Here is a 22488-nt window from a genome sequence, read left to right on the forward strand (position 1 = left end):
TCACACTGCAGAGCCTGAAGTGGTGTGTTGTTTCCTCTGTAATCATGGGTTTTGTTCATATGAACTTGATGAAATTTGTTTCTGCACCAAGTACAGGATGACCTCACTCAGATGGGGAAGTGAGCTGAAAGCATACACCGCATAAACAAATCCATCTTAACGATCCATTTGGTGTGCTAATGAGTTGGAAAGTGCTTATTTACTATGTTTTTCAGTGTTTGCAAATTTTCATTTATACATCTCTACTTAATGTGTGTTGGAATTGTCGCTCTGCTTCTATCCCTCTCATTTGCTTTATTCTTATTTATATCCTATTCTTTGATGTACTTCACGACTATTTGCTGTAGCCCAATTTCTCTGTGATAGGGATCATTTAAGTTTCATCTAATATAATTGCACAGAAAATGAAAGCATTGAAAAAAAATAAGATGGCCCCACCAAGGCAAGCAGGAAGGACCAAGAGTTAAATCTTGAATGCCTAAGCCACAAAATATCCATTTTACCAAGTCATATAATCCTGTATTGAGTCCAACTAATTTAGTCCTAACTAATTTTCTTGAAATAAGTGTCTTCATATTTGCCAAGTCTTTCTATTAAACACAATTCCTGAAACAATAATGTAATGGCAATGAAAACTATAATAATATAAGCCAAATTGAAACTTGAATTCCTGTGGAGAAATCAAGTAATGAACAATTTCCAGATCAATTACAGTTGACTAGTTATGTGTCATTGATCAACAGGAGGATGTTTCCTGAGAGTTTTTTCAGCCTGATGGTGGCTCTAGAGGAAAGGACAGGTAGCCTCTAGAGGCGCTGCTGTTTGTCAGGCAGCCACTGTAAATAACACATTGTTCTCAATGACTTCCCTGGTTAAATGAAATTTTAAAAAAGTAACTGAGTCATCAAAATCGGTGGAGCTCCTCTTCTGGGGCTCATGAATGTGCACAGCAATGTTGAAAAGACTCAAAGAATCTGCAGCAGGAGACGCAATGGTAATCAGAGAAAATCCATATAATTCATTTTGGAATAGCACAGGGTAATCCTTGAGTTCCTCACATTCTAAAATATTTTTTCTTTGCTGCTAAGTGCTCTTTGAGTTTTTTTCCTCTCCTTTTTTAAAATACTGTTTTTTTTTTGTTTTTTTTTTATGTTTAGCCTTGGATTTTGTTAGTTTTGCTGGTGGGGTTTGAGTTAAGCTCTTTTCTTTGTCTGTTCAGCCATGGCGGCATGGTCCAGCTCTTCTGCTTTTTTCCAACAACAAACAAACTGGAAGTGAAAAATGCATCATTCTCTGTGCATTAGGGAACTTTTCCCAGGAAAGAATTACCAGGCACCAGATGGTTATGCCATATGATAGTAAAGGTAGGTGGAAGAACAGGTTGACATCTTTTTGCCCCAACTTGGAAGCGTTCAGATGTTCAGCTCATTTGAACGCCCACACCCAAGGTCAACAGTTGCCCTAAGCAAGGTACTTATAATCTTTATGTCGCCCCTGGGCATTTTCATTTGCCCTTAACAATGACAGTGTTCTTAACTACCACTAGCTCAGCAGTTATCAGTTCAGATGAAATGTTTTATAGGTATAAACATGTTCAGTTCAACATTAAACCGTGTATTAAATGCAGGTATGTAGTGAGCTGTGGTGTACTTGGAGCAAACCCTTTGTAATTGGTTGTTTATGCATCATGTCACTTGTCCTGTTTTGTGATTGGCTGTGGGGGTGGGAGCTAGAGAGAGCAGTTCGCAGAGAAGAGAGGTGAGCGGCGGCAAAAAGGATGAAGCATGAAAAACATGAAACTAAAGACTAAGAGAAGTAGTAACAAAAGTTACAAAAAAAAAGTTACAAAAGTTATGTTGTAAAGTGTGCAAAGTTCCAGGTTATTGTTTGGTTGGACTGGTTAAAGGTCCCGTAGGCAGTCATATTTTCCGCTTTTCTTCTTTACTTTGTATAATTGGTATTTGTAGTTAAATAAAAAGTACACTGAAAGGTATTTAAAACAAAACAAAAAAAAAAAAAAAAAAAAAAAACATATACAACAAATTTAAAAGGGGCACAGACAAGGTCCAGCATTATCAGTGCAAATTCATTCATTTCGGTGAAAGGTCAGTTGACTGTTATTTTCTTGAATTTACTGTCACTGATTGTGAAGTGAACAAGTAGTTTATTTTGATAGTGTTATTTTCATCATTATTTGATAAATTTTAGTTCATTTTGAGGACATAGTGGTTTCTGTGGTGTGTCAGGTGTTCAAAAAATGTTACAGTGAAGCCATACTAAAACAAGGGAGAAAATTGATACTGATGATTGATATTTGTTATATACTGATTGATACGCTCTAAAGTAATGATAAGGATATAAGTGAACCTAAATTAAATGATCAAACTCAGGGTGCTACCCACAGGTAAAGGTACAGAAAGCGCTACATTTAAAACAGCTTTTCTTTAGTAGGGGATGATTGTGTGATTGTTGATTTTTGATTTTTACTACCCTGGCCTGCTGATATTTGTGGATTTGTGGCCATGTTTTCTCTTTGGGTTCACACACTACAGTGATTTGTCACATCAGGTGGGAGAGACATCCCAGCCTGCAGACAATTCCCAATCATGTCCACCTGTAATCACCACTAGGGGGCTGACGGGAATATTTTTTTCCCAGTTGGCATCTTGTATTTACAATAAATCTAATATGTCATGAGTGTGGCACAAGAACAGCATGCCGCTGTGTTTGAGGGTCTCATTGAGATGCAGCCCTTTGACTCGCTGCCCAATAAAAAGCCCATCTGGCTGAAACAGAGCAGCTCTCATGGTTGTGATTATAAAGATTCACTTACTGCCTGTAAAGTTTCTGTTTGCAATTGTAATAAAGGGCCAATAAAAGGAGTCAGTGAGAGAGAGAAGATATATGTTGACTTTATAGTGGAAGAACTTCTCCAGTGCAGGCCCTTGAGGGCTATTCCTACACACACACACACACGCACATGTGCACGCGCATGCACACGCACACACACGCACACACACGCACACACACACTGAGCAGAGAAATCTCACTCTGGCCAGGATCAGTCGTGGCCTTGGTTGGCCAGATGCCTGTTGGCAAGGCTGACAGGAAAACCATTCTCACTTTCCCACATGGCAGACAGACCAACACAAGCCCTCAGTGTGTGTGTGTGTGTGTGTGTGTGTGTGTGTGTGTGTGTGTGAATCGACAGCCATGTTTGTGTGTATTGAGTGTGTGTCCGTGTTTATTTTGTGTGCATGCATGAAAGTATCTATATATCCGTGTGTGTATGTATGTATTTTGTGCTCACATGTATGTGTATACATGTATGTGCATGCATAAATGAATGCATTATGCGTATGTATTTTGTGTGCATGTGTACTGTATTTATGTCCTGTATATGGACTTATACACATGTATGCATATATGTGTATGTGTTGTGTGTGTGTGTACCCATGTTTTGCCCCAAAAGGTTGGTGTGAGGATAGAGTTTCAGGCAGAGTCCCTGAATGACCTGACTTTCTATTCAGTTCAGTGAAGGCCAAACACATCCGTCACCTGCTTTTCTCTTTCTCTCTCTCTCTCTCTCTCTCTCTCTCTCTCTCTTTCCCCTCTCCCTCCCTTTCTACCATTGAGGGAATTGAATTTGATGCAGGCTTAATATAACTCAGCACCTCGTATAATAAATCCATGTTGATTATGATCCACAACTACCACTGTATGCCAGCTGTATTTTAACACCTCAAGTTATGTTAAGACCGCTCTCCAAACAAGGAACCATAAATGTTCAGTTGTACCTCTTTATCTATCTATCCATCTATCTATCAATCTAACTATCTATCCACATATCTACAACCCATGCAAACCTATGTTCCTTTAATGGGACATTTTTTCTCACAATCACAACATAATATCTCACAATTTTCACTTATTTCCCCTTACATTAGGACAGCACCATTACTGTCCTACACAACAGATAGGGGCTATCCAGGCTGTCCTGGCCATTTTGCATCCTGGCATCCTGATAAACATTTATAGTAATTTCACTGAAGAAGAAGAATGGTGCACTTATGCCTGTTGACACCTCCTCATATACAGGGGAATATTTTAACTAAGATTTCTGATGCTGATTACAGAAGATGGGCAAAAAGCAGAGACTCTTGACAGTATGTATATTAAAATATAGATCAGAGTTTTACTGGCCCCTGGTTATTAGCAGTCACAGCTGTCAATCAACTACCATGCTTATTCATAGCAAAACAGGAGGCATGAATGTGTTTGGTTTTCGGAAATATCCCAAAGTGTTGTGAGTTAAAAAAAAATACTGTGAGTGTTCAGTTCTGATCATTTGTGCATGATGTGACTGCAGTCGTATGCTGTGTGAAATATGGGATTTGTTGTTATTAATAAAAATCGCTTTGTTCCTAGCTTGCTGTTGATGTTGGCTCTATTGAAACCTGGAATGTTAATAGTATGCATCACTCCAACCTCCCGCTGTTGGCGTCTATGAGCTATCTGTCCACTGCTTCATGTCTGAACCCTCCAGGCTGATGAACTGTGCAAAGCACAGCACAGTTGCTGTTTTCCACCCAGACGGACTGCCCCCAGTGTTTCTTTCATGTACATTTTTTGTTGAGTACTGGTGGCACTGAGTATGATGAATGAATGATGCTAGGATGGGAAAGCCTGTGTTTAAAGGTACTTACCCATGACTCTGATTGACCAGCCAATCAGCTTGCCCTGCATAGACTTTCACTGGCCCTGGGCAGTGCTTTGTCAGCAGAGCAGTTTCAGTCCTCCTCATCCTGCTGCCATACTGCATCCTAAACTGTGTGTGGTGGATACTGGAGCTTTGTTCAAGGAATGAAAGAGGAAGAAATCTACTTCCATAATGGCTCCATCCACCCTGCTATTTATTAAACTGGCAGTGTGTATGGGGGCGTTTTCATCTTGCAGCATGGGAACATCAGGAAGGAACAGTGTTTGCACCTTGGGCTGCTCCTCATCCTGTACAGTGGACTTCCTTAGTCATCATATGACCATTCAGATCAGTCATCAGACCTAATGCCTCAGTAAATGACACCACCATGTTTAGCAGGTGGGAACAGACAGTGTGGGCTGACTGCAATCGTTGACTTTCTTCAAACATAAACCCATTTGAATTGAATGACTCATGCATGATGACTCATGAGACCAGATTATTTTTTTTTTTGCCTTGCTTAGGCCTCCAGGTTTTTGAGTTCCTTACACCAGATTATGCATCTTTGTATGCTGGCATTGGTAGAAGTGGCTTCTGAGTGGTAGCAATGGCATAAATTCCAGTGTTGTTAAGCTCAGTGCAGTTTTTGTTCAGACTATGTTACAGAGGTATTCAATTCTGCAGTATATTTTGAGCCTGTAGCCCCAATGTTGTCTTTGATAAGCAGGGATTTGATTCCATGCATAGTGTTGTGAAGTGAATGGTGAGACAGGCTGGGAAACCTGGTGGCATGGAAATCAGCATCTAGTGTGAAGACATTTTAAGATGCCTTTACACTAGATGCATTGCAAGATGCCTAACTAGCAGTGAGGAATTACTACAAAAAATTCCAAAAAAAGACATTTGCAAAAAAAATTGTAAAACATCAAAATTACCATAAATTACCAAAAAAATTAAAAAAGAATACAAGAAAATGACCATAAAATGCTGAAAAATGGTAAAGAACAAATATGACAAAAGGGAGACTACTATTTACTATAATAAATAAGTAGGCAAAGTAATAAGAAAACTTTCAAATTAAGAGCACCTTTCATAATAAAAGCCCACCCACAGGCTCCACAGGTTTCAGAGGGTAAAGTTTTGTGAAAACTATGTTAATTAAAGGTTCACAATAATTCAACTGTTAAAACTAATATTAGTTTAGATTAAAGTGCCTTAGCTAAAACTGACAGACAATCTGGAATAAGCATGAAATTTGATGGTTGAGTCTGCATGACTCTCATCAGCCAGAGTGATGAATTAATGCACTTAATCCACGTTTTGTCGGTTGAGTCTAAAGGGCCCTTATTTCAATCGGCCCTCAATTTTACACAGTATCACTTCAAAAGGGATACTTCACCCATAACGCATCATTTTTGTATCAAGCACTCACCGTGTGCTGCCTTCAGTCCCTGACAAATGAAGTTTTACTCACAAGCCTTCATAGTAAACTTAGATTCCAAAAATGCTAGCCATCTTTGAGCCAATGGAAAAAATGAACCTGTAATTTCATGGTTTGTACAACAGCGAAACAGAATGAAAAATTCTGTGCTGACAAAAAGTTGGCATGCTGTTTAGTCCAAGTCTCTGGTATCCAGTCGTACGCTGCAGTACTTCCCAAATCGCTCAAATCTCAGCAGGTGTGTGTGGGTGGACCAGCAGCTATAAGTGAGTGGATTAGTAGTTCTGTGAGAGAGTGAGTGCAGATTTGTAGTTATTTGTGTGTGGATCTTGCAAGAAAATTGCACAAAGAAGGCAAGGTCTCATACTTGCACTTGCAGTTTCAACACTTCACAGGCATTTGCAAATTTGGGATGTGGAGGGAAATAATTGTTTTTCCACATACAAGTCATGAGTTATTTGTGCAAAAAGGAGGACATTTATGCATACAATTTAGGAATTTATGAGTTTATAATGAAGGCTTGCAAGCAAATCTTTCTTCATCAGGAAGTGAAGGCAGCACAAGGTGAGCACTTGATACAAATATGATATCCCTTTCAGTGACTGCTAACTATCTATCTGAGCCACTGGTTGACCTGAATTTAGCTCCAGAGTCCCAGTCCTTGCACTGAGAGAAAAACAAGTACGCTCAATCAACCACTTCTGAGAAAAGAAAGATGAATAAGAAACATGTCCAAAAAGTAACTCACCTGCCTGAATGCTGGGCAGCAGCAAAGCTGCCAGAAACAGAGCGCATGTCTTCATCTCGTACGGCCCACGACTGACCGACTTCACACCCAGGACCTTCAAAGGTTGCTGCAGACGGGCCTCCAAGTGGGCTTCCGAGAGGGTTTCACAGTGGGAGGCGACCGAAGGCACCTGGAGCATCACATCAAAACACAGGCAGCTCGTTAATTCACTTCATACTTTTCACACAGCAACACATGCACAAATAGATGATTCAAAAGGATTCCCTGATGTATAGGGGCAGCTGTCATACGGCTGTGGTGGACAGCAAAGTAACACGTTCAGAATGGGGGCAATTGCAGGTTTTTTGCGTGATCTTCAAAGAGATTAGGAGAGTGCTTTCTCCTACTGTACATCTTTACCATTTTCACAGGATCAAAGAAACCCACATATGGGCAAAGGGAGATCCAAGCCTAATAATAGTACCACCTCACTGCTTTAGTCAGGATGCATAGGAGTGTTATGTAAAGAGGAGAGGAACCTGTTTGTGCATGTAGCCATGCCAAAATTCACTGTCGTAATTTTGATTATAGGCCTCAAAGTACTTAGTTCTGTATTTAATCACGAAAAATCAATGTCATCCACCTAGAGAGAGTAGAGGCAGGCAGTGTCGCCATCTCTCTCCCAAGGAAAGTAGCTATTGTTTCCTACAAAGGTCACTCGCGACAAATGCTGCCAAGCTGGCAACAGTGGATGAAAGTTCCACCCTGACCACAGCTACATAAAAAGTCCATAAAGTATACCATGAAATTTGTTTTCTACATTGCATCTACTCATTTAATCGCTGAATAATGTTCATTGTTAATTAATTCATCATTTAAAGGCTGTAGTATATCCCAGTGTTTCCCCAACCATTAAGCTGATGTGGTCGATCGCCTGGCTGTAAAAAACTGCAAACTCTAAAAGAATTTCATTAGTCTGGACAGCTTTAGTGTGCCGTGATGGTCTAAATGTTGTTTCACAGGCTTTTGCACCCTAACAAGAATAACCTTCCAGAAAGTAACACAAAATCCTTGCCAATTTTTTTGGCATAAAAACACTCCTATAGCAGGAAAATATTGGCTATTTGCAGCTACCGCTTTCCAGAAATCGGCGCTAGATTTCAAATACCTAAACCCGTAATCGCCCAACAACTGTGCAGCATTCCAGCGCTGGCTTTGATTAAATGTAATTGGCTCATGCCGCAATGTGGAAATTTAGCACTAAAGAGCTCAGTGAGAGAGGCTGTAAGCATGAAGAAGCACTAAAGTAATTAATCATCGTTCATTTTATCATTTAATTAGTTAGTTATTGCGCCATGGGTGACAGAGTTAGTGGGATTTACTCAGTACAGTCTGCTGTAGTACACTGGCCCATTTGCTATGCATGTACAGCTACACTGTTCAGGCCTATGCAGACTTAATGAGGCAGCCACAGCCTTATATTTCATCCAGCTTGTTTGCCGTGCTTTATGGCACTAATGCTGCCTCTCCCTCATCATTCTCACCTCATCGACACACCTCATCTCCATGCAGCTGTTACCTTCCCCATTGTGTCTGTATGCTCTGCTTGTACGTGTGTGTGTGTGTGTGTGTGTGTGTGTGTGTGTGTGCGCACAGGCACGCACAGAGCATTGCTGTATGGAAATCACCGGTAAGCATTCGTCTTTGGTAATCTTCTCTGTGTATTGGAATCATGTGATTATCTTGTCTACCAGCAAATTAATCCCTGTGCCTCAGCAGCACAAAAAAACAAAACAACACAAACAAAATAAATAAATAAAGCAAACAAATCAACAGGGGGGAGGGGGTCGCAGAGGTTTAATGAGCTTAGCACCAAAATTACTTTTCTGGCTTGAATTTGTGAGATTGTGGTTCCCTGGGAAAGTGAAAAATGCCTAATAGTTTGCTTTCACTATACGTTAATTCACTTGCAATTGTCCCAGTTAGAGAAAATATAATGATGACTGCTCTTATCAGATTTTACCAACCACTATTTTGTCTCCAGGTAGTGTGTAGACAGCTCTACAATCCTAAAAAAAAACCCAGCAGAAATCTTCCCATATGCATCCCCGGGACCAAATCTTGACATTTTCACATAAGCAGCATTTAGTGTGTTTAAACTGAACCCTAGTGCATTCATCATTCACCTCGGTGCCTTTTGTTTGGGAAAATGTGAACACAGTAGCCACACTCAGGTGTGGACCAACACAACTAGTTCAAGTCCGCTTGTGAGAGGTGGGACTTGGCCCACTTCCAATAGCCTTTTTCCATACACATGGTGGCCTGGCACTACGCAGCACGTGAGCCCAGAGCAGCTACGATTCACGTTTCCATTCCAGCAGAGTGACCCTCTTGGAGGTGTGTCTAACGGCGACGCCCTGCCGGTTGCTTGTGGGCATGATGACTAGTTTTTTTCACTCTTCTCTACCAGCACCCCACGGGACTCTTATATTTTCCAAAAAAAATCAACAGACCAGCTTGAAAAGGCTGTTTCACATAAACAGTATTAGTGTAACTAAGAGATTTGCTAAAAAAAAAAAAAAAAACATTTTTTTGATGGTTACCGTATTTCCCGTATAATCGCCCGGGTGTTTAATACGCAAAATCAGCTTGGACCCCGGGCGTTTAAAAGAACCAGGCGGCTATTCGCTGCAGGCCTTTATTTATTTTTGCACAGACCTGCACCAGGCCATTATTGTGATGACAGTTACTGTCCAACATATTTACAGTCGGTTGATTTAAGATTACAGTACACCCTTTTTTCTAACGTTACCTAGCTCTCTTATTTTGACAGGAAACGGAAGTGCCTCACAGTTATTGTGCGGCTAACTGTTTACTTCTGCAAAAATAAGGTGAACAGCCTTATTTTGGGTTACCTCAATATAATGCAAATAATCACCCCGGCGGTTATTCGGGTGGGCGTTTAATACGCAAAATGGGTGCAGACCCCAGGCGTTTATAAGAACCAGGTGGCTATTTGCAGCCGGGCGATTAATTGGTGAAATACAGTAGATTATCAACTTTGTTATAACTCTGTTGTCACTGCAGCCTGCTTAAGGGTGGATCTCTGCACACTTTGGCCCAACTCTGGAGATGGTCCATCTCACATGGTTGGGTTCATACAGTTCAGCACAACTAAGCATGGTACAGCCTGACGCTGCACAGCCAAAGGGACAAGACAAGTGGTTCTATCACAGTGAGAACACAAGTCAACTGGAGGAACTCAACCAAGCAGGTAATATTTTATAGTTACATGGCAGTCATGGCAGGACTGCATTGGCTCGCTTTTTCTGGTCATATCAACACGTTATTGCAGCATGTCTTCATTACAAAAGGGTGGATCAACACACTGTTGACAACTCAGAGCCTTAATGGACACGTTTGCTATTTTGGAACTTATATTTACAGATTGTCTGGCATCATCCTAAACATACAGGACGATCATTTCACTGGCTGTTTCAGTACTGATCATAATATCTACGTGCTGCAGGGTTCTGCTTGGCTACGACAGCGAACACTGGGGCAACCTAAATGGCTTTGAAAAACTAAGACAGCACTGCTTTTTTGGTGTATACACTCCGAATGTTCATATGAAAAAAGGGATCGCAAACTGATCATTGCATCAAAAAACTGCTTTGTTTGGAATAGAACTACTTTATTTCACAAACCAAGCACATTTTGAAAGTCTAAACTGCTGCACTGTAGCTAGACCCTGCCCAGCCCACAGAATCTCATGTGGAAGCCGCCACAGCAAGTCCCAGAAGAATACTGCTGTCGAAGCCCAAAACTATTCACAAAATCCCTGGTCTGCACTACTTTGATTGATTCCAAAATAGCAAACTTTTCCTTTTACACTTCACTCATATTAAGCCCAGACCCTCCAAATGTGTTTGGATCGAACGCCACAGCAGCACGATCGCCACCTTCATCAGATGTAACCCGGGCACTGGCTCCGTGTTCTTGGTGCTCAGGTCATTTCCATGAACATTATGCACGTTTGCAAAAGGTTTGTTTACATTTTCTGCCAGTGTACATGACATGAAGAATGAAGGGTCTGCCCCTTCCCACACGCCCCTCAGCAAATTCTTTTCCATTTTCTGGTCCGCTTAAATTTGTGCAGTGTGAAACCGAATGTGTCCGGAAATAAAAGCATCAATTCCGCTATGATTTGGACCCAGACGGCACTGCTGTGAGAGCTAATGTGCATCTGTCTTCCCGAGTGTCTGTAACAGAAAAATCTTTGAGGTCCACATGCTAAGCAACATACATTTAGCCCATCAGACTCACCCATCAGAAGGGGCAGACCCTTCATTCTTCATTTCTATTTTTTATATATTCCTTGTTTATAGTGTATATATTGCTTGCTGCTATTTATCATCTGTTTATACTGTAAATTTGCACATTGCCCACATCTATGCACATTGTATACATCGATGCACACTGGTTTTTTGGTTTTTTTGCACATTGTTTTTTGCACATTGGGTACTATCTATCTATCTATCTCATCCCATGTAGAAACCTGTTTCCTGTGTTGAATGGAGTTATCATGGCTGAATCTTGAAATCCTGCATTGTGCATCTATCCTTGTGAATGGCATTAGCATGAATGAGAGACATGAGAAGGCTCTCGTCTGCCAGTGTACACTTCATGAAAAACATGACTTCCATCTGCCAACACAAATAAACAGAGGAATCTCATAAAAAGGGCTGTCTCCTTTGGCTTCTCAGTTAATGAATGAGCACAGCGACTGGTCCAGATAGGAAAACTGTGATGGTAAATTACTCGTAAGTGTCTCGATATGGCAACACAGCACCAGCATCCTGCACGGTGGTGCTGTAAGATAGAAAAACAACTGTGAGTCCGTCCCTCTGTGGCTCAGAGTTCTTTTATTGAGACGATTGTGATGCAAATTGTGGCATTTGAGGTGGTTTTGCAGTATAACTGAAGGAAACGGTAAAAATTTCAAGGAAAGTGAAGGAACACATGGCACTAAGTGGTATCTAAATGTGTTTTCTAACTCCTATGTTGAAGATACGGTCCTGTGTAATCACTCTGTGTGCTAATAAACATACTGAATATTACAGAAACTGCTGCAAAGACTTTAGCGTGCATCCTTTTTCGCTTCTGAACAGAGAAAATCACAGGTAGACTTTTTGTTCTTCTAACGGTATGCAAACCAAAGGCTCGGGCTAAAAGAAGACAATAATAATACGGATTAAATGAAAAACAAAGGGGATATAAAATCCTCATATCAGACTGCAACTTCTTGTGTGAATCCCTTTCCAGCTCACTCTAAAGCTCCACCGCTGAGATGTGGCTCACAGTCGCAGACCAAAGACGACATGGCATGTTGACATCTGGTTTTATTGGATCATTTTGTGCAAAAAAAGAGATGAGCGGGCAAAATTACGAGCACTACTTAGAAGCCCTCACAAAAATTGCAGGGACTGGCTTTGCTTTGTATTAAGCATGGCAGGCATAAAGTCGCACATTCCTGCAGCGTCTGCTTCGTGACTGACACACATGTTGGTGTGTCAGTCACTGGGTGGGACGTGATCAGAGGGCTTATCAAAGTGCATGTGCTTGTATTCCCACTGATGCATTATGAGTGTGCTTGTCTCATGAGGAGGCTCACATGTTTCTTTCTCTGGGGCAAAAGGCTCCTGACTTGGCAGTGAAAGCAGCCTTAATGTGTGTTATTGACTGCAGTTCTGCCTCAGAGGAATTTACTACGCCTCAGAAAAAAAATTAACAGTATTCATTTGATCCATGTAATAAATACGGCCAAAAATGGGAAAAAACACTAAACACTAAAAAAAAAAAAAAAAAAAAAAAAATATTATTGGTCATCCACATTCCTTTTCTGCGTCCACTGTGCTGTTTGGTGATGTATTTTTTTTTATTATTCCTGTATATAACTTGCTAAACATAGACAACATATTGTCATATCTAAATGAAGAGTTCATTTGCAAAAACAGATAAAGCCATTCTTAAAATGAATTCACCTTTTTCACTGATACTGCTTGGAGTACACACACACATACACACACACACACACACACACACAAAGCATGACTTATGATAATAAACATTATGCCAGGCTAAATAAATATATATATAAAAAAATAGAAATAAATATAAAGTAAATTTTAATAAAATTCAAAAAAGTTTAAAAAGGTTTAATAAATTCAAATGGAGATATCTGTTTTTGCAAATGAACTCATCAAATATTTCCAGAGCAGTTCCAAATAAGAAAACGTTTCTGTGACCTAAAACTGCAAGAGGAAACACGAGCTTTAGGGTCACTCCCTCAAAATCCTAAGCCCTGTCCCAAAAGCAGACTACTCCTTCTACCCAAGTTTTGCTTGAGTAGCATGGTCACACTCTAAAAGAATGAAAATGGCATGTCCCAGAATGCAATGCGACGCTGAAAGAGAGAAGCTGCTCAAAGTTTGAAAATGCAAAAGAAGAGATCATCTCAGAGGGCAGTAAAAAAGAGAAGTTCTTGAAAAACAGAAATTACCAGTCATAGTGGACTCTATAGACCAGAACCCAGTGCAGCCTTAAGCCACAAGCTGTGTTTTGAGGAAAATGCTGTGTTTGACTGGAAAAACTATCACTATTTGCTGTGTACGTCTACATGTGAATACAACAGATGCTGAGTGTTTAGAGCAGCAAACGAAAAAGCTTTTTTGAACTGGGTAGAGGCTGAACCGTTACTCAATCGGTGGAGGAAATTCGCGAAACGGGCATTTTTTTTCTATGCAAATGCTGCGGATTATTGTTTCAACTGTGCCGGAGGAGGTGTTATGGCCACCGTACGCACACCACAGAGAGCGCACACCTGCACCTATAGTACAGTGGGCACCCACAGATTGATGTTTTACCCTGCGAGGATAAAGCCTTCACATTCTTGTGTTCAAAGAGGGTGTGAAGTGTTTTATCTGCCGATCAAAGGCACTCTCACTCTCTCACACACGCACTCACACACACACACACACAAGTGCAGGCAAAGATAGGAGACACTGAAGTGAGGCATTCATGCATTATTAACAATAAAAGCTTTTTCTGTGTCTTCACTTTCTTAAATTTTAACTGTTCAAATGGCTTTCACTCTGCTGTGATACTGCAGCACTGGCAGGCAGGCAGGCAAGCAGGCAGGCAGGCAGGCGGCGAGCTGTGCGGCCATCCCGCTCGCTATTCATGATTCATCAGTTGGTCAGTCAACATGTGATGCGGCCAGTGAGCAACTTAAACAGTCAGCTTGACGGTGGGGCAGAGGTTTGTTTTTGTGGATGTGTGTGAGCCGCGTGCCGTCACAGAGTGTGTGTTCTGTCTTGCTAGGCTCAGACGTCCGGCGAGCAGCGAAAGCCGTGACATCATGTAGCTCTGCTGCGGCTCCCAGTCCTCCCAGTCCCAGTGCAGAAACACACGCAAATTCATCAGCATGCATACACTTTCCAGTGCACATGCACATGCACATGCACACAAACACACGCACGCCTCATGGAGAAGCGACACTGCCTTCTTGCATCATGACAACAGTGTTGTTGTGTAATTCTCTGCTATGCATCTTTGGGACAAACAAATTTGAAATCCATCTGAGTGCTAAACTGTGCTGGAATGTGTGTGTGTGTATGTGTGTGTGTGTGTGTGTGGCTATTCGGTAGCTGAAAGCTGTGCTAGTGTGGCTTCTAGGCCCGCTGGTTATTGGACACTTTATGAGCTCTAAGGGACTGTGAAAGCTAGGGGAACACAAGGAAAGGCACAGCTTGAGGACACATACACACACACACACACACACACACACACACACACACACACACACACACACACGCTCGCATTTACCAGCCCGTTAAGTTAGGGTGGAGGACACTTTCAAAGACTTCTTTACCACTTCCACCTTAACAAAAACTTACAATTAATCCTCTTGCAGAAACAAGCTTAAGTCCATGAATAGTATATAATAATATACAGTTGGGGGAGGACAAAGTACTGGGTGGAGCTCAGCCAGCTGTATTAACAGCAGTGCTGTCTGGGCACTGGCTAAACACTGGCCATATGGAGGTGAAGAAAATCTGCTGAATATACACATACTCCACTCAACACATATTTTTTCAAGTGCATTTTTGTCTGAGTACATGCCGCGACCCCGGACTAAAGGAAGTCAATCCTGTTACTGTCTCCGGGCAGACAAATCACCACTGACACTGTAGATAAGGTAAGCCTGCATTCCATTCAAAGTCAGAGGACAGAAATAACAACGTCTTTATGATGGACGAAGACGTCTCTCTGGAAATGTGTTTCCAAGCTGGACCGTGGAACATACTGTTGCAATACCATGCAATTTTCTCAGCGCCGTTTGATATCATTAGCTAGCTGGTCATAAGAACCGATACAATACCGCTTCTGAGACAGTATCGGCAGTACTGACTGGTACCACTGCGCACGGGCTACCAACACAAGAGCACCGGGGAGCGCGGCACTATAGTAAGGGCATCCCGTTGTCCCGGCGATGGAAAAAAATGTTTCCCGCAGGACGCGCATTTTCTCGTCAAAAGGGGCATTCAGGGATTTTATTATTGTTATTTTTATTTGCCTATCACTTACAACATGACCGACTGGATCGACTGTGCATGGGCTGCAGCCAGTGTTTTTACTAAAAACTATAATAATAATGTTACCTGTGATACTTTTCAAGGGACTGTCACAGATGACACACAAACTGACAGCCAACACAAGAGATCAAGAAACCGGTGCGTTCATATTTTTGTACGGTGGAAAACCACATTCATTGTTTGTAACTGTTATATTACATAAATAAATACTGAAGTATATGGGTTTTGTTTTCTATGTGGTATCAAAACTGGCATCCAGAATCATGGATTTTTTTACTGGTACTGCCTCTGACTACCATAATATCCCACAGTTTCCAAAGCTCCCAAATATGTCCTACTGAATAACAGGGAAATATATATAAAATGATGCACAAGACATCTTAATATTTTCTGTCTGATGTAATGCTGCAGCAACAAAACAATGGTGTCTTGGCTTTGAATATTTCACTCAATGTTAGCTTGATGTAGCTTCTGTGAAGCCCCAGTCCCAGCAGATACAGAATATTTATGTGACACTGCCGCACAATGTGAAATAATGTTGTTTTTTCTAACTCTGAAGCTACTTAAAGTTTCTGTAGGTAACTTCTGTCCTTCCATTATACACAGAGGGTCCGATCCAAACTTAATGTAGGGAGAAAAAAAATCTGGTCTTCCAATCTACTGGCCCAGGCCTGTAATCTTATTTGTCAAAATCTGATCGGGACAAATCAAATAACCGATCGCCTCAAGGAAGCATCACTATGTCTGTCCAATCAAATCTCACGCATACACACATGCACCGCCCCCATGGACACTCGATTCATCTCCAAAAAAGGTAGGCTAACTTAAAGGCAGAAAAAGTAGGATTTGTCGGTTTGTTGGTGTCCACCGGCACCCACCTGTCCAACAGAACATAGGCCAACAGCGCCTCGTTCTTCATCCTCATCCTCTCCCTCACTGCTCACCAAAAGCCAACCCTAGATTCACTCTCATAGTGGAACAAGTTTGTTCCACTCTCCATGATCCCCTGTCGAAAATTTTCATAGCTTCCTGCTATCTATCCGGCACTGCACACTGTGACTGGCTGGGAGCTACACACCCACTGCCCAACGGCTGACACCCAGAAGAGTCCCAAGCTCAGTCAGGACTCTGCTGTAGTTCTGTATGACTCCCTGTATTGTGTTTTTTTTTTTTTTTTTTTAAATCCTACTCATTCTGCCTAAAATAATTTAGCTTGGCTTATGGCTACAGCTCGCTGGTTCCTGCCTCCTCATTGCATCTGCGCCACACGCACGGAGCAAATTGGACAAGGTGAAGAACCTCACGTGGGTGCTGTTTGGACTGTTTGAACTGTTTGAACTGTTCGAGTTCAAATTTTTGACGACAGTCTTCCAGCTCTCAAAAGTTACCTGCACAAGCTTTATGAGGACATCTGCGGGAAAACCTGAGTTTAAAGGGTTACAATCAAACTTATGCAACCAAGAGCAACTTTATGTTTGAAAGTTGCATTATTGCTGAGAATCACATCATCACGTCTTTTTTTTTTTTTTTTTTTTTTTTTTTGCTTCATATTTAATGCCTTTTCTTAATTTAATGGGTACCTCCAGGTAAACATGAAATTCACATGATGATATGTTTTCAATGTCCTGTACACACTTTGTACGCATCGGTTATAAATAACAAAAATCTGTACTTAGAAATAATATTAATCCATTAAAACACCAAAAATTAATATTTCTTTCCAATTTTAGGTCAGTCAGTGAGATTTTATGGTGATTTGCATATTTATCCATAGTGGTGTGGGGGGGTGGGGGGGGGTGGGGGGGGGGGGGGTTTAGGTAGTCAGCAAGAAACAAAAAGTACCTGACACATAAACTTTGGTAACAATTTTAGTTATAATAATTTTGTGGAGGTTCATAAATTTGTTCATAAATTTGAACATAACAGGAGGGTTAAAGATTGTAAACACATTCAAAGTACAAGTGAATTGTGGTCCAAAGTGTGTGTGTGTGTGTGTGTGTGTGTGTGTGTGTGTGTGTGTGTGCCTCTTGCAATGAAGAAACACACAGGTAAGTGGTTTGCATAAATACGATGTAAGTATGCATGTTTTTCATTGTCTACAGGATATTCTCCACATCACTCGATACCTGATAAGAGATATTTATATATGTGTAATGATTATATGTCAATGTATAATATATATGTAGCTAAAATATATGCAACAGGGAGCCAACTAAGTTATGTAGGTATTAATAAATCGAACCACATGTTTATCGATGGGTGGGTTATTTCTGAACTTGTGACCAGGAGGTGTTATTTTTTATTTCAACATGAAGATGCTGAAATGTCACCCACCCACACTGTGGCACAGTGATTCTAAACCTGGTGGGAAGCCTGGGGAAAAATCAGCTAATAACTTCCCTGTTTGTGTGCATGCCCATGTGCATGCCAATCACCTGGTCAGCCAGTACAATTATTATATTGTACTGTGGGGCCTGCCAGCAGAGAAAAGTGGTTCTGTGGTGTGCTGCTCAGCTACTGCACAGGGTCAGTAATTAAAATCTATCTGGCGTTCAAACTGAGCTCGATATTCCAGCCAAGTGTTGCCTATTCAAAGCCAGAAAAACTCAAGTGGAAATTGTTTCAGACCTTGACGCTCAGGTCCAGAAAGCACACAGACACACAAAAGGACGATGTAGTATTCAACAGAAAATGAATGGACTGAAATTCAGCGGCATTATTCCTGCAGGAGTATTGCCGCTGTGTTCCTCTCCAGACAACAGACAAGCTTTGTGAAAAGCCTTATTGTGGCAGAGCTTTGTGCGGGCTGAGATACAGACTCAACAAGTCTTCACTTACAGCCTTTTGTGTGGAAGGCAGGACCAGCACAAAGGAAGCAGGCTCAGAAAAGCAACAGGAGAAATGGCTTAAAAGACCTGGCAGCCACACAGGGCAGACGCAAAGCACATGAAATGTTATTTACAGCATGAGACCGCAGCACTTCGGGGAATACTTTTTAATGAAGAATGAATGCTGTTGTTTACCAGTGGTCAACAAATAGAAGTTATATTACTATTGATTCTGGTGAATGTTCAAAAAGACAACAAGGCAATTACAAAAAAAAAAAAAAAACGACAATGATAATTTCCCCCGACTTCAATGATGCAGTTCCCCTCTGGGCCAATGAGTAGCAAATGATTTGCCTTTACTAATTTGAAAACAACAGTTTTGACAGTAAATCGGTGTACTTCTAAAAATGTGAAGTGAATCATTTTCCCAATTTGCATCTGGATTTGACCAGTGGTGTCCGAGATATCCTGTGTGATGGACAAACTGACAAACTGACAACCACGGATTCATAGCAACCACCACAAGGAAACTTGATGGTTGACAATCACTCCAATGCGCAATTTACAATTATCCCCCAGAGAAGTGCAGGGGTCTTCCACACACTAAAAACTGCTGGGTTAAAAAATAACCCAACTTTAACCCAACCCCTGGGTCAAAAAGGGTCCAACTACTTGCTGTGTTATTTTGACTCAAGAAACTGGGTTATGCATTTTGACCCATAATCTGGGTTAAATAAATAACCCAATTTTTCGTTTAACATGACCCAGGATTGTAGTCAATATAACCCAACTCAACCCAAATGTTGAGGGGGCTAAATGAATATGAAGACACACATCACTCATGGTTTTACACTGTTAAATTATCAAGTTGTAAATTATTCAATTAATTAAACCAATAATAAAGTGCAAATATTGCGACTAAAGTGCCAAGTGCCATTATTAAAGTGAATAGTTAAGTTGTCTGTTTAAAGTGCATTTTCTACCAACTATGTTGTGCAATATTTACAAGCAAAGCTATCAGTCACTAGTAATGCAGTGCTCTTCGTTACACAAACTGTTTGTAAAGTATTCAATCAATCAATCAATAAGCGATCAATCAATCAAACCCAAGTCTCTGACCCAACAATGGGTTACTCTCAGAAAAAATAACCCAGAAATATTACCCAACTTGAAAAACCCACAAATTGGGTCAAAATAAAATCCTTATAACCCAAGAAATGGTTATGGCACTGGAAAAATAACCCAGAAATGTAACCCAACACAAGTAACGCAGGAATTGGGTTAAAGAAATAACCCAAGTGTTTTTAGAGTGCAGTCTTGAAGTACACCATATTTCAGGTCAATAATTGGCTTAATAATTGGCCAATCAATTAAGCTTTGAAAATGTGAGATGCATCTTTTCCCATTTTCATGAAAATTTGACCAGTGGTGTCTGAGATAATGAGTGTGATGGATGAACAAAGAAATGGATGGACAATGATCCATCATAGCCAAGCACAATGAAAAAGGAGAACGAGCATCAGCAAAACCACCAATAAAAATGCTTAGAGGGCTTTATGGGTGCCAACCACAGTCAAGAATAAAATTGATCACTAGTGTAATTTCAGTCCCCTGAATTAAACTTTGAGTTCGACCAATATATCAGGGCAGTGATGCCCTTTTAAGATCTGGTCAGTTTTGACCACCTCTGATATGAAGAATGTGATACTGTTTGATTGATTACATATACAGTATACTGGCAAATTGAATGGCTGTCTATAGGAAGCCTTTAGATGGTGATTAGATGGCCATGTCTGCCCACTTGTGCATATTTTCACACCCGCACACTGCTTCCTTCAAAAATATTTGATCTTTGTAACTACTGTGTGCATGTTTTAAGATGACCAGGAGGCTCAGGGTTTACACTAGACCTTTTTTGATGGCCAATATGGACAGTGCTAAAGTGTTCTTAGATATCCAGCCTATGTTAGACATGTGTTTAGTTAAGTGCTCGCAATTCGTTTTCAGTTGCATGAGGGTTCTGGAGGAATTCTGGAGGAACACTGGATTTTTTGGTATGAATATGATCATATGATGGTATCGAATATCGGCACAAAATATCAGCTATAGACAGCTTCCATCCAAAAATACAGGTTGTGATATTGGCCTTTTAACAAAACACATCAATTAAACCTTGCAGAACTTGGGCATCTTTAATGAAGACCGACCAGGTGAACAACAGTGACTGACATTTCCCAAACAATAGCTGCCACGGCGGAAGCAGCGTGCAACGCCAGTGGCTCTATGACTACAGCTGCAGGAGGGAATAACAGTGAGGTTGAGGAGCAATAAATCAGTATGTAATGAAACGATATGAGGAGCTGATGGGAGGGATGAGAAAACCAACGAGACAATGTCAGGAAAACAGACACACACACACACACACACACACACACAAGGTGGGAAGCTGGTGCATAAGCACACTGTAAGGCACAAACCTGACGTCTACACTATCTTCTTCATTAGATTAATAAATCCGGCAGGGATCGTCTGTCCACAGAGTACATGACATATTCAAGTGAGACATCCACCTTCAAAGTATTACATGCAGCATGCACACACACACACACACGCATACAGATACACAGTGTGAAGAGCTGAAACTGTATATCATTATCAACACCCTGAGGCCAGTGACAATGCGTAATATGAGTCACTCATCAGCCAGTCGACCAGCTTTAATAACAGACCTGCCTCAACACACATGCTAACAGGCAGGAGGGGGCGGGCGGAGCGCTCAATGTGTCTCTGCTGAGAGAAAGTCTGGAACTGGTTGCAGGAAAATAACATTTGGCCACATACTGTACATGCTGTCCTCAACCTGATACAGGTGCACTTAACAAAGTTAGTTTGAGCATGAACACATGCAGATGCTCACACACCAAGTCCAGTTGTGTTTAGCAGATACTGGAGGATGGATACTGAGCCACAAACCCTGCTCTGGATTCATCTGCAAGAAGAAACCTGTCATTAAATGGGTGTGTGGGTGTGTGTGTGTGTGTGTGTGTGTGTGTTTCTTACATGCAAGTGCTTTGCATAAATACAATGTAAGTAAGCATGTTTTTCATTGTGTACAGGATATTCCCCACCACACTTAATACCAGATAAGAGATATGTATATATGTGTTCTGATTATATGTTGCTAAAATAGATGCAACAGGGAGCCTCAATTCTAAGCCTGCTGGCCACAGCGGCAGATCAGAGCCAGCCAGGTGATCTGAGCCTGACTGACAGGCCGACATACATTCCTTTCAGGTTCCTGTCTCTCTCTAATCCCTCTGTTGCTGTGATGAAATGATGAAATCTCCCAGGAGTTACGTTAAAAAGAAGGCAGGGTGAAAATGACCTTATTAATGCTGGCGGTAGCGTCAACAACAGCGTGGAGTCTCATTCGCAGCGGGCCCTGCAGCCACGCACCGCAATCCCTGCAACGCGGGGAGATTACAGAAGCAGAAAATGTAAGTGTGATGAAACTGAAACACACGCTGCAAATGATGAAACTCATTTGATGGTGGCGGCGGCAGTCGGGAGTGGCATGTGTGTGTGTGTGTGTGTGTGTGTGTGTGTGTGTGTTGGGTGGGGGGTTTGGGGGGGGGGGGGGGGGGTGCTTGTTGTATGGTTGATGTTTGAAACGGCCTTCACTGTCAGTGTTCCTGTCATAATGCTGACTGAGGGGAAGCATGAGAGACGCGAAGATCAAAAACAATACAAGGCATTAAAAGAAATGACTCCAAGGAAAGGGGAGATTACAGCACCAGTTTTCTGAAAAACATTCTCAGCTTACACACCTAATCGGAGAACTCTTCAAATGCAGCTAAAACATGATGTGAAGTATTAGCTCTGGAGAAAAAAACTGCCAAAACGGGCACAGGACATTAAAATAGGCCTAGACCAAAACGTAGTTGAGTTACATCCCAGTGTACGTCCACACCACAGTTAGACCCATGTATCGCTTGTCAGTGTCATTTAAGAGATTCTGGGTTAGCATTGGACTGATGTACTGATTATTTGTTTGGTAATAATAATTCTAATGGTGGAAACTGATCATCAGTGATTTATGTTCTGCAAGGAATACAAAGGTTTCAAGAAGTAATTGT

At 41.3% G+C, this 22488-nt stretch overlaps 1 protein-coding gene across 2 annotated transcripts in view; it reads right to left on the bottom strand.

Moving 5' to 3' along the window:
• cemip (cell migration inducing hyaluronidase 1) overlaps positions 1–22488 on the bottom strand; it is a 174073-nt gene that overhangs the window by 89037 nt on the left and 62548 nt on the right. For both annotated transcript variants that reach the window (XM_030048402.1, XM_030048403.1), the window contains exon 2: positions 6889–7057. In XM_030048402.1, coding sequence (XP_029904262.1) covers positions 6889–7057 — 169 coding nt within the window. The remainder of the gene's footprint in view (positions 1–6888; positions 7058–22488) is intronic.

Source organism: Myripristis murdjan, chromosome 3 (genome assembly GCF_902150065.1).
Source record: "Myripristis murdjan chromosome 3, fMyrMur1.1, whole genome shotgun sequence".
Lineage (NCBI taxonomy): Eukaryota > Metazoa > Chordata > Actinopteri > Holocentriformes > Holocentridae > Myripristis > Myripristis murdjan.